General features: G+C 40.3%; 1 protein-coding gene across 8 annotated transcripts in view; it reads right to left on the reverse strand.

The window, feature by feature from the left end:
* The window catches only part of SPATS2L (spermatogenesis associated serine rich 2 like), a 166,517-nt gene that overhangs the window by 80,145 nt on the left and 72,451 nt on the right, over positions 1 to 13,921 (reverse strand). For all 8 annotated transcript variants that reach the window (XM_058709901.1, XM_058709892.1, XM_058709944.1 and 5 more), the window contains one exon: positions 3,775 to 3,835. In XM_058709901.1, coding sequence (XP_058565884.1) covers positions 3,775 to 3,813 — 39 coding nt within the window. In that variant the 5' untranslated portion in view covers positions 3,814 to 3,835. The remainder of the gene's footprint in view (positions 1 to 3,774; positions 3,836 to 13,921) is intronic.

Consider the following 13,921-nt stretch of genomic DNA (forward strand, 5'->3'; position numbering starts at 1 on the left):
CACAAGGATTTTATTAAGTATTAACTTCCCACAGTGCTCCACTAGGTATTGTATAAAAATACTGCATACACCTGTTCTCAGGTCTCTAAAAGCTTATAATTTAAGACAAAACAGTTGTTATTATTCTTAATTTTCAGAACTAAAATGTCATTGCCCTGTGTGACAGATTGAGAAACAAACTAATCATAAAAAGGCCATAAAAGCTAATAACTAAAGGAAATAAATGCACTAAAATAAATCAACGTAAAATTATAAATGATCACAGAATTTTCAGTTGTTCATTATGATTTATTTTATTGAGTTGAGAGATCTGTTAACCTTTTGCTATAGGAAGACGGAAGGTACTAATTGAGTTGGAGGGGCCTTACTCTCATTGTCATGCAGATTAATAACATTTACAACTTAAACATCACCCTCTTTCAAAACAATGCCAATGTTTTGATAAGTTACTGAACTGAAATAGCAAAAACACCATCTACTTTTAATCTTCATGTGCATATGTGACATTGATCATGACAAGTGGATTGGTGTGGCGTCTAAGCCAATGAAGGGAGCATTCACACAGAACCTCTGTGGTTGGGGTGCTGACAGATCGGCCTCCTTCCCTTACTGGCTGGATGTCACCTCTGTTTTGAATAAGACACTTTTTCGGCTGAGCCTACAGTATCGCTCTATCCAACTAGCCATGTTTTGCAATTACCAATTACCATGACTGTGATTCTTTAAAGTGCTTTTCCTTCCCATAACCCAACTTTAGAAGCTGTTCAACCCATCCATCAACAGGCATTCAGAAGAGGGCTAACCTTTGGTCGGTACTCTGGTGCCAGACCCAACTTCTCAAACAGGGAAACACATAGTCTCACCCAAGATTAAGACTATGAGTCAGTAAGAAGGTGAAGCCATGATATAAAAGGGGCACGTCTTTCTGCTATTGTTTGTTCAATACTCAATAAGTAAAAACAATTTTGTATTAAAATAACATATGCAATATATTACAGAATACAATGGCTAAAAAATTTGCGTTGATATCTAAGGTAACCCATGAAGACTCCAAACAAATTATGTATTGTGGAAAATGTTTTTTTTTTTTTTTTTTTTTAATTTTTTTTTTTCAACGTTTTTAATTTATTTTTGGGACAGAGAGAGACAGAGCATGAACGGGGGAGGGGCAGAGAGAGAGGGAGACACAGAATCGGAAACAGGCTCCAGGCTCCGAGCCATCAGCCCAGAGCCTGACGCGGGGCTCGAACTCACGGACCGCGAGATCGTGACCTGGCTGAAGTCGGACGCTTAACCGACTGCGCCACCCAGGCGCCCCTGGAAAATGGTTTTGACCATGTCCTTGGAGACCTAGGGTCACAAGTTTGTTCTCCTGCCCTGAGGGTATTTTGGTGGAAAACTGTGGGAAGCAGTAATGTAGTGGAAAGAGGACAGGCTTTAGAACCAGACACAGCACAGTCTGAACCCCTGCTCCTCCACATTTCCTGAGAGTCTGACTTCGACCAAGTCACGTCACCTTAAGCCCCCTTGTCCTCAGAATGTTATTTAATATGAAGATCTGTAAAATAGGTAGCACAGTAGTGGACAGAGCTAGGGTGAGCTCTAAAAAATACCACATAAGTCACGCTCCTGCTTAAAAGCTTTCAGCAGTTACTTTTGTCCTTTGAATAAAGCCCTACATGGCTCTCAGGTTCTAAACCTTTTGGGGCACAGATTCCCTTTGGCGGTCTGGTGAAACCTATGGGGTCTTAGAATGTTTTAAATAAAATACATATAAGTATAAAGGCAACCACCATTCATATTGAAATAAAGTTAAAATTTAAAAAACGTATGCTACAGTAATATATGTGCTACACTATTAACAACAAATCGCACAATGTGGCGGCCGTTTCAATAGCTATCGTAATTTTGAAGTAGTGAGGAACAAACATCTCAGGGTTGTCTGCAGCAAATGTAATTTGACATGAAGAGATCTGTGGTTTCTAGTTATGAAAGTCACAGATACTCCTGCTGCAACTGTGGGTTTTCTCCTTTCCCTGCATTCATAATCAAAGGAGATGCTAAATTTCATTTAGATGTGAGTGAAGATGAAAATGTGTTTTTTCTCATGCAAGTTTGTGAAGCCCTGGATTCCACCCGTGGATCTTATGGAGGTCCAGGAACACAGATGAAGAGCCAATATCCCACCAACACTGGTTCCTGCTGTGCTCACTTATCTCCCCTTCCCATCCCTTTGCCCATTACTTTCTGGCAACAGGGAGCACTTGATCTTCAAACACATTCCATTGAGCCCACCTCAGGGCTTTTGCCTTTCTCTCTGGAATCTGCCCTCAGGTCTCTGCATGGTGCTTCTTTCTTGTCTTCATCTCAGCTCAAGAATCACCTCCTCTGAGAGGGCTGCCCTGACCAACCCCATCTAAAGTACCCCCTCCCACAGCCACCCTCATCGTTACACTATCTGAAATTATATGTTCTCTATTGACTCTCTGTTTCTCTGTCCTAAAGAGCAAGCTCCATGGGAGCAGGAACCTCCTCTACATGTTCAGCGCCATTATCCCAGCATCCAGAACAGTGGCACAAAGTAGCAGTCCAACACGTCTTTGCCAAATGAAAGAAAAAAATGTGGAGACTCCATTAGTGCTACTTCTCTCATCCTTCACACTATGTTTTAGGTACTGTGAGGATACAAGCAGATAAAAGAGAAACTCTGGCCTTCAAGTAGTTTATGGTCTAGTGGAGGTGGGAGGTAGCCCTGTGGAAGGTGGAGAGGACTTCTCACTCTGCTGTACAACCATGGACATATCTCTTCTAGGGCCTCAGTCTCTACAGTGCCAGATAAATGGCTTGGACAAATTTATCTCCGTGGTCTCATACCATGGTCTCATATGGTTCATGATCATGAGGAGCTAACAGTGCAAGGTAGCATATATAGGAAGTGAGGGGTTTTGACCCTAAGGGGAGGAAACTTCGCAGAGGTGGACAAGACTTGGAAGGGCTTTGAAGTGTAATCAGCCTCCAACAAATAACGAGAAGGGGGATTTTCAGAGTCATGAACTTCCAGCTGAAAGAAACTTTATAGGTTATCCAGCAGGACCACTAGGTAATGCTATGGACATCTCTGTATGAGGCCATTTCTGGAGATGTAACATAATACCCCAGCCCTCAGATGTAACCCAGAATGTGGCTAAGAGTATGAGCTGTAGAATGGCACTACCCGGGTTCAAATCCCAGCTTTGTAGCTTACTAGCTATGTAAATTGAGGCTAATGCTTAACTTTTCTGTGTCTCTGTTCTCCCCTCTGTTAATAACAACAGTATTAACTTCACGGGGTTATGGTCAAAATTAAATGAGAAAGTGAATGTAATATGCGTTAACACACATTTAGTAAATGTTCCTTATGATTCTTTCTGTTGAATGTTTTTTTAAAAATATTTTTTAAATTTATTTTTGAGAGACAGAGAGCGAATGGGGGAGGGGCAGGGAGATGGAGACACAGAATCTGAAGCAGGTTCCAGGCTCTGAGCTGTCAGCACGTAGCCCAATGTGGGCCTCGAACTCACGAACTGTGAGATCATGACCTGAGCCGAAGTCAGATGCTCAACCAACTGAGCCATCCAGGTGCCCCTGTTGAATGGTTTGCTAGCATGTCAAACTTACTATGTATCCCCCAAAACCACTTTTCTCTTCTTCCACTGCAATTGAATTTTTACTAGCTGGAGACTACATTATCCAGTTTGTGAAGTTTCTATAAGCCAATACAGAAATATATCGTACCTTTTCCTTGACATTCACATGAGTATTGAGTTCAGCCATCTTGCTTCTAGTGGAATAAGCCCTGTAAAGAAGGAAGAAAAGATTAAGTCTAAAGTTTTAAAATTGATTTCTCAATGTGTTATTTTAATGCTCTCTCCCATGCTGAAATGCTCTCGTTCAGCCATAATCATAAATACCATTTTAGAATGTAAAAATGCTTTCAAGCTAAGCATTTGTCTTAGATATGTTCTAAAAGCATATTATAACTCTAGAAGACAATGTAAAATCTTTTATTCATACTATATGGACACGAAAAATGACAAAGATAGATGGGTGTGTACCCAAACTGTGTTTTTTTATTAAGTAAAAGAAAGGTAGTCAAAAATAGTGAGAGGAGGAAAAGCATACCTATTTTAACTAAGCATTGTCATCCCAATCCTTGCTGTCCCAAAGCTTTTATTAGCCGCTAGTTAATTTAACAAACATTTATTGAGTCTTTCCTGCATATACATAACTATACCAAAGCACTCGAGGAAGAAACAGGAGAAATGATTCCAGATTTAAACATAAACACTGTACATAACAGTTTTTAAACCGGCTTTTTCACTTATCAATATATGAACAGCCTTCCAGATCAATGCATATATAACCCTTCACCATAATTTTAATGACCATAAATTCATGATCTCTATCAAATGGAGTCTTAAAACTGCCCATAATCTTTCTGTTTCCCTAAATTCTTTAGGCTTTCTACTGCTGGTGTCTAATCTTTTTTGTGAAGTGACCCACTCAGAGAAGATCTGTATTCTTAATAAGAAGCAGTGGTGTTTTCTTTCTTCTCATCTGGTCTAAACCTTTCATGATTATTATGGAAGACAGATCTTAAGTCTTTAATAGTTTCAATCTCTTTTTGAAATAGAACATAAATGACTTAAATGGCCAAACAGATTGGTTCAAAAATTAGCAGCAGGACAGGCCAAGGTATCGATATACTTCCTCTTTACATGTTTTACACTTTTTGTCAATCAAAAACCCCTGAAACTCTTTCTTATATTCTTTTTGACTTATGCTACAATGAGTGCAACTAGAGTTGATACATTTCAGGGATAACTTCCAAAAATTCTCTGATTTCTCCTCATTTTCTTTTAAACCTAGGTCTTAAATAAAACATAAATTCAGATCTATTACATTTTGTTGATTCAGGATGAAAGCTTAGCAATATGTAAACTTTATTACCCTTCAAATAGGAATCCACATATATTATTATGCATTATCAGACATTATAAACAATAGGATTTCATTCTTGTAAGTTTCCAAATGCTAATGCCACTAACACATGCATTTGGGCACACTAACAGGCTAGACCCTGCGTACTCAATTCCCAGTAAGACAGCTCCTTCCCAAATGCTCTGCAAAGAGTGTCTGTCCCATTGAATACTCCCAGTTAAATAACTGTCCCAAATGGTAAATTCTTTTTTTAATATTTATTTATTTATTTTGAGAGAGAGAGAGGCAGAGAGAAAGAGAGAGAGAGAACCCTAAGCAGGCTCTGTGCTGTCAGCACAGAGTCCAATGCAGGGCTTAAACTCAGAAACCATGAGATCATACATGAACTGAGCCGAAATCATGAGTTGGATGCTCAACCGACTGAGACACCCAGGTGTCCTGCCCCCACCCCCCACCCTGCAAATGGTAAATTCTGTATTCTCTGACTTGGCATATGGGAGAAAGCGAATAGCTGGCAAACAATACCTGAATTTCATTCTCATTTATTCCTGCTCCTAAGAGTTGCTAGGAAAAGAGAACGGGATTATTTTCTGATGATCTATAACAGTGAAGACAGATGGCATGTGAGGTACAAGGACAAATAATCAGGAGTTTTTGTTGATAAGCCATAGATGAAAGTGGAACCTTTGATCAGTCATCACAACACCTGCAAAATGGTCTACAATCATATTTGAAAACATCTGGATGGTTGATTTTCTTATTCAAATGGGAGTTTAGGCATGTAAACATGAACAGTACATATATGGATTTTTCTGCATGGGACATTGTATGCCTGCCTGTATGTGTATGTAAGAGAGAGACATTGTAAGAGGGAACAAGGATGGGGGAGGGAGGGGAATATATATATTATACCTATGGAACTATGAAGGATCAAAGGTGACAGCTGGATTTGGTACTATTTGTTAGGATAGATCTGTGAGCCACAATTCCTTTCATTAGACTAGACTAGCTAAATCTTCTGGACACATCTAATCTTGCCATTATAGATGTGTGAAATCTGATAGAAAAAAGTGTTGTGTTTTTGTTTTGCTTTGATGTCTAGGATTTGGGTGTGAAGCATTTTCTAAAGCTGGAGTGTTATAATCCACAGAGAATCAGGGAAGAATTTCATTGAGGACAGAAAATTTCTGAGATCTGAGGAAGTGGCAAAACTGAATGGTGATCTGTATTTGTAGATGAACACACACACACACACACACACACACACACACACACATATTTCTTTGGCAATTCCCTTTCTCTTTGACCTCAAAGTCTAACTCAAGAAGATCTTCTTTGGTAGTGGTGCCAGTAAGATTAATTACAACATTTTTGTGTGTGTAACACACACACAAAAGGGAAGGAAAAGCTGTGTGTGTGTGGAAGGAAAAGCTGGCTCCGAGGGTGGAATGGGGCTATTACAGGTTTCTCAGACGGAAAGAGAAGATAATTACAGGGACCGTTCTTTGCTCATTTTACTCCCTTAATTTTTTTCACCTGTGTGGAGCACTGCCTCTAGGCTCTCCCTTCCAGGTGGATTGCAATGCTCTCTCTACATCAAGGCTTTCTGCTGGCTGGTGTATAACAGAGAGATTGGGGAATCAGCTACAATTCCGGTTATGGAAACTAGATGGAGGATTTTAATCTAAATAAAACTTAAAGAATTAAGAGTTTAAATGGCTAGACAGTCAAACAGTTCTATTGATAAGGACAAACATTAGGGCAAGGTTGATTATCAGTGTGCTGAAGGTCCTTGTTAAATGTCCACACCCTCGGTTTGGCACTACCTCTGGATTATTGTGAAGCACACCTCACACTGGCATGGCATCATATGCCCATTACCCTTCCAGAGCCGACTCCCTCTCCGCTCTGAAAATGATACTATGCTGTGCCTCTATTCTGTTGGGATTCTGTGTTTTGCTACGAACTCTTTCTGGACAGTCAGATCAATTTGATCCGAATCTTAATTGTTTCACTTAGATAGTTAAGATCTTTTCCTCCACTACACATATTGTCATCTCCTCCAAAGTAACAAAACAAGCCCAGAGACTGACAACTTGAAATCCCAGCCCTTATAGTTGCAGACCCCTGAGTTAATCTGAGAATCGTTTAATGCTGTGAGTGATAGGTGTTTGGGAGCAACACACCTCACATCACACGTGGTGACACACTTGGTAACTTATCACTACTGGACACAACTGATGACCATATCCTAACTTACTTTGATCAAAAGAGCTTTTAAATCCTGGTTTCTAATTCCTACTATCACTTAAGAGTGTTCTCAGAACTGACTAGTTACTAAAGCCTAATCATTCAAATCCGTAAATACATGTTCCATACATATCAATCAATATAAAATTAAAATAACCAGAAATTCTTGATATTGATGTAACATTTCAATAGCTTAGATGTTGCTTGAAATTTTTTTCCTTAAAGTTGTACTTTAGCTTTTAGTAATAACATTACAAACATACATAGATACCATCTAAGTTTTATATACATCCCAGAGAAATATGTAACAAATAGTTATATATTATACATTATATTAGTTATATATTACATATACAAATAGTACTTTGGAATATATTCCAAAGTCAAAACTTATTAGGAAAAGATATCAACCCCAAAGAAAAGAATTTCACAATTTACCACCAATATATCATCTCTATACTTCTCCAGTGTAAAATTAATAACCCACAAATATGGTTACCAATCACTTCATGTGCAAAGTTATATCAAACTGTACTATTCATTATGCAAGATCTTACTTAATATACATTAATGACAGTCAGAAAAATCTATTCGTTTATAACAAAGATAAATATTCTTTATGAAAAATAAACCTGAATAGCAAATATGTTTCAGCATTTCTAATTAATACAATTCAGTGAAATTTAATATATGTGACAATCTAATCAACTACCAAATTCTGAGTTTAAAAAATATATGTATCTATAATGCTCACACAATCATATTCAACATAAAAAGTGAAAACAAGTTATTGAAATGCCAAATTGCTTTCTGACTCCGTTTCCCTCATGTTTTACTGGGTAGACAGTAATAAAGTTTCACTTTTGTTTCTCTAAAACCTATTACTGCTCTTAGAGTCACTTTCTTTTTCCCAGGTATTACATCACTTTTCTTGAATTGAATTCAGGGAACCAGAGGTGATATGTAAGAAAAATTTTTAAATAACGATTTTAACAATTTTTTTCAAGATCATTTATGCAAAGTTCTCCCATGATCTATAAAAGTATAAAGGTCACAATGCATAATTAGAGCTGTTCACAGAGTATTTCATAAATCATCATAATATAGCTGAAGGGGATAGGTTAAGTGTCAGACATCCTGACAATAAGGTGCAGAGTAGGTAAATGAGCAAGTTGATAGAAGATGGGGATCGACTGGCTTTCTGGCTGATCATGAGAATCACCTGGAGAGCTTTTAGAAACAGAGATTCCTGGGCCCCAATGCCAAGTGGTATGGGGGGTTTGAGGCCTGAAAAAAGCAACCCCCCCAGGTCATTTTCATGCAAAGCCAGATTTGACTGTGGCTAGACTGCACTGGAATGTGCTGGGGCTATAAAATATATCCCAGATTTCAAAGACTTACTACAAAAAAGTAATGCAAACTGTCTCAATACTTTTTATACCTATTACGTGTTGAAATGATAATATTGGACATACTGGGTTACATCAAATGCAACATAAAAATTAATTTTACCCATTTCTTTTTACCATTTAAAAAATTTTTTTTACAATATTTTAAAAGTTTTATTTATTTATTTTTGCGAGAGAGTGAGTGGGGGAGGGGCAGAGAGAGAGGGAGAGAGAGAGAGAATCTCAAGCAGGCTCTGAGCTGTCAACACCGAGCCCGATGTAGGGCTTGAACTCACACACTGTGAGATCATGACCTGAGCCGAAACTAAGAGTTAGATTCTTAACCGACTGAGCCACCCAGATGCCCCTCTTTATACCTTTTTAAAGGTGACTACTGGAGAATTGTAAATGGCCTATGCGGCTTACATTATATCCCTACTGGAAAGTGCAGTCCTGGAGCAGCTGTGCTGAAAGTTTGATTCCCAGAAGAGCAGTATCAGCGGCACCTAGGAACTTGGTAGAAATGCAAATTCTCTGTCTCTCGCTATAGACAGAATGAATCAGAAGCTCTGGGGCAGGCGCACAGCAATCAACATTTAGCCCTCCCCACCCCTGCCCCTACCCCCCCCACTCCCCCCCCCCCCCCCCCATCCCCACAGCAGGGCATTCAGATGCACACAAACTAAGCTCTGAGAGCCACTACTCCAGAGTCTCCATCCTGGGAATATTAAGAAAGGGCCTCTTCCTTGATCTCAATCACTACACACAACAAACAGATTCTTATAGAAGCCTAGAGAGATAAATGCGGGCCCAGTTTCCCACAAATTACATTAAAGAATGATCTTTCCACCAACATACTATTAATAATTAACACACTTATGGGGTAGTTATAATGCAGGGCACGCTAAGTACTCAACACATTTTTTTCAGTTAATGCTCCCCCTATAAAGTAAAAATGATGATTATCCCCCCATTTCACACATGTGAAAGCTGAGGCCTAGGAATTCAGTAATTAAGCCAGAGTGGCAGGGCCAGGATTCAAACCCAGGCACTGACTCTGGAGTCCACTTAGAGCACCTCAAAATCATCATAAACAAGTTATGGGGCTCAGTGTATATGAATTGCAGCAAGAATTCTGCAAAGAGAATGGAACCCATCCCAGGCTTTGGCTTCTCAGGCCAGGCAGGCATGTGATATATGCCTTGTTATCTATGCAGGGCATACAAACTGCAGAGCAAAACTGCTAAACTCACACAGGAATGGACAGGAATATACTTGTTATAAAGAGATGGCTGTTTTCCTGCGGCTTCCTACCTCAGACGAGAGTGTAGAAAGCTGCATTTAGCTGGCCCTGAGCCAACAAAGTGTTTCCTTGGCTCTCCAATGCTGCCCAGGGGCTCCATGACATTCCAGGGCCTAATGTTTTAACTGCTTCTTCTTTCTAAATTAAAGTAGTTACAGTGTCTATGTATGTGACTTCGGTACAGCCTAGACAGTGTTGTGATCATGTGGGTAGCTCCTGAGACATTTTCTCATGGCTGCCTCAGAGAGAAGAATCAGGACAGATCTTGTGAGTTGGAAGTCAATCCCTTGATGTGATTGGTGGAAGCAGCAAAAAGCTTCTCAGTCAAAACAGAGTGTCCAACGGTCTCCCAGAGTGCCAGTTCCTAACCTGTATAAACTTAACAGACATCTGCATTTTTACTCGGTTTATTACAGCACGCTATTACCTCTGGAAGAAGGTGCACTGTAACAGATTAATTTATTTTACTGCACTGCCGTCAACTGGCCCTCAGCAGAGAGCAGTGCTCTGAGAGAATGAGAAACAGGTCAGGTAAGTTTTCAACAGGTCTGTCTATATGGGGCACCACATCCTTATGGACATCTGAAGAAAGGTTCTAGATCATCACAGTATATAGCATGAGGGGCTCAGGTCTCCAGCTGTAGAACAAGAGGCTGGAGTTATAAGGGAAGTGAAATAATTTTGCCTATGCCCTTCTGAGTTCTTACCTGAGACCCCTCTATAATAAAAGACAGATTAACAAGGGAAAAACAAACAGAAGTTTATTAACATGTGCACTCACGTATAGAAGGGAGGTACGCAGGGGAAAGTGAGGCGCTCTCACTGTGGCTTAGAATTCAGAATTAAATACCATGTTAACAGGGAAGGGGGAGGGATAGGCCTCTCAGAGGACAGCAAATGATTTTGAGGAAAGACGAGAGATCTGATAGTTTGTAACCAACGTGTTTAGGCATGACAGGAGTCAACAGTCTAAGTTGGTTGACAAAACTGCCAGAGGGAAGTTCAGAGATAGCCTCTCCCTGCCTTTGCTGTTTTTCAAATGCTGAGAGCTCACAATAATCAATAGGTCAAGGTGGCATATTTTGGTAGTACGTCCTGAACTCCTACAATCACATTTTGGGGTGGCATATTCTCTACCCTTCCGAGTAAGACCTCTGTGGCCCTTTTCAGCTCTCAGACCTTGCAAGTGTGTAAGGGTCCTGGGAATGAAGGGAGCACTTAGCAGCGAAGGCAGCAGAAAGCTAAAAATCCACCTGAAAAAAAAAAAAAAAAAGCATGGGGGCTGTCTCCAATGTACTAGGCTGTCTTCCTGTAAAGATCACCTTTAAACTGGTCACGGACTAACTGTCCAGTCCCCCAAGCATGACCAGGGGTACTTGCATGCCAGCTGAAGAGGGAAATAGTGTTCCTTCTATGAAACTGGGGCTTCGCTTAAATTTAACGTTACATAGGTTCTCTGTTGCTTGACTTTCCTGTTGCCTGAGCCCTCTCTTCTGTTTTGTGCCCTCTTCCCTTTCCCTCAGTCCTTTGCTGCCCCTTATCTGGTGCTGTAATTACTGAGGTCTCTTATATTCCAAGTGCTTTAGCTCTTTCTTCTGTGGTTTAATTCCCACAGTTTAATAAAAGTTCTTGTGCAGTGCCTTGTTCCTTAGAGGAAAGCTGCTTTAATTATTAGGAATGAGGACACATAAACAATGAAACAGAGAATGGTGATTAAAATATGAATTTCATATAAAGATACTTACCTAGACTTTTTTTGTTTAATTTTGCTAATTCGGAGGGGGAAAAAAAACCCCTCAAGGTTGCATTTTTATTCAAAGACACTTCAATGTACTAAACTCACTGTTAGAACAACTTTGCTGAAAAGCATTTTAAGGGCAAATGTCAGAAAAAATTTCACATTTAAAAGCCCAGGCTCTGCCTCTTTTGAAAGGCAGGGTTAGCCTTTGGTTTAGAAATGTCGCTGCCTACGAAGTTCTTTGTGGGGGGAAGAAAGAAAATTGAATGTTTTATTTAAACAGGTCATTAACAGTCAATACTTATTTGAAAAGGCCTGCTTCCAGAGGCAGATAAAAGCTTCCAATCACTTAGAATATCACTTGAGCGCATCTAGGGCAAGATGTGCTGATGCAAGTTTCAGACCTCTATGGGAGAACGTCTTCACTCAACAGCCCCACAGCGGGGGTAGGAGGGCAGAGTCATCCCAATTGTGCGCCCTTGTATATGCTGCACACCCAGAGCCAGCAGAGAAGAGCACAAAGCACACTTTATGGCCGGCCCAGCTTTGAATTTTTCCATTTTAGTACTGGCAAAGGCGTATGAATGAAGATTAACCATTTTTGCATAAAGTGCCAAACCACCTCTCCACGCCAGCAGAGTGTAAATGGAAGCAAAAGAGCAAAGGCCAGCTAAACTGAATGCGGCAGATCTCAGGCACTGCAAGCACACGGGGTGGGTGTGTGGCAGGCTTTATTAGCATTCAGCTGTGGCAAGATTTTCCTATTTAATTTGAAATGATTTCATTTCATAGGTCTTTGACAGCTTGAGAATATAAATAAATGCCTTTTTCTAAAAGTGACCCAACGCTGGCTCCTGGAAGGCTCTGCTTCTGATCGAGGGGCTTTCAAGCAAACACGTGTTTCCATAGAGATATGGGTGACCCGGGCCTGGTGCGAGTACCTACTTGTACCAGCAGTTCAATTATGTTTCAAGATGCAGTGATGTCAGCTCAAGTCTTTAAAACATGCCTATCCTCAGAGAAGCCTCAGGAAAGGTGAAGTGACTGGCATTATGAGGTTCAGAAGAAGAAATTCTATCCTCTCCAAGCACGCCATAATAGTTTCTCTCTCTGCAGATTACGCTAGTTTGCCCCCCATACCCTTACTGCCCATTGAACGAATCTCTAATCCCAGAGGGGTATGGACAAAAAACCAAGCAAGTTCTTCGCACACCTGAGCACCAACTGCCTTACACAGACTCCCCAAATGCTGAAAAAGAACACGCTTTCCCTCTCTTCCCTTGCTCCCAGTTCTTCAACTAGCCATGGGCAATCCCTACAGAGAGGGCAATGCTTTTTCTTATTATCTGACAAACATTCACTAAACACCTTGGATGTACCTGGCTCTATGGGGAATGCTGTCAGTGGTTACAAAGTAACACTTACTGAATTCTTACTGTGTACCCGATACAGCACTAAGCACTTTTCATATATTAACCCATTTAATTCTCATAATAACTCTATGGAGTATACTATCCTCATTTTATTAAAAAAAAGAAATGGAGTGACAGAGAGTAAGCTACTTACTCAAGTCACACTGCTAGTAAGTGCCTGAGCTGAGCTCTCAGCTTGGACCTCCTGATTCCTTGTATTACTGGATGGAGACAGATGTATACACAAAAACACAGACAAGAGCCAGATGAGGAGGTGGTGAAGGAAATCAGAGTGTGGACTCAGGAAATCAGAGTTGGAATTGAGCTGGCTTAAGGTTCTGGGCAGGGCTCAGAATCAGGACTGTGGTCTGCCCAGCCTGCAAGTCTCCTGGCAGAGACCAGGCATAGTGGAGGGCTGGAGGCATGTGTGCAGTCAGCAGGGGCTGTATACTTTCTTAAAACTTTTTATAGCAACTTTATAAGGAAAACATAGATATTCATCTCCCAAGAAAACATGCATTATGGTTCTGCAATATAACTCCAGAATGGCAAAGAGAAGTCCTAACTAAACTTGGCAAAGAAAGGCTACACGTTCAAAGCCAACTCGGGAAGCTGGCTTATTTGTCACGGAATAAACACCGGTAGAGAAACCATCATCTTTTCAGTGCAGAGTCTGGTTTCAGAAACCTCTGTTCCAAGGAGCTCACAATATTCCTAATTCATTAAGTCAGAACTCTTTTAGGAAACTTTTAATGATTTTCTCAGAGGGGCAGAGAAAGGTTTTTCCTACTGTCTTGAAATGGCACTGGCACTGACTGAGTAAAGACAGTAGAAGATGTCTACCTTACAT

This window comes from Neofelis nebulosa, chromosome 2, assembly GCF_028018385.1.
Source record: "Neofelis nebulosa isolate mNeoNeb1 chromosome 2, mNeoNeb1.pri, whole genome shotgun sequence".
NCBI classification, from domain to species: domain Eukaryota; kingdom Metazoa; phylum Chordata; class Mammalia; order Carnivora; family Felidae; genus Neofelis; species Neofelis nebulosa.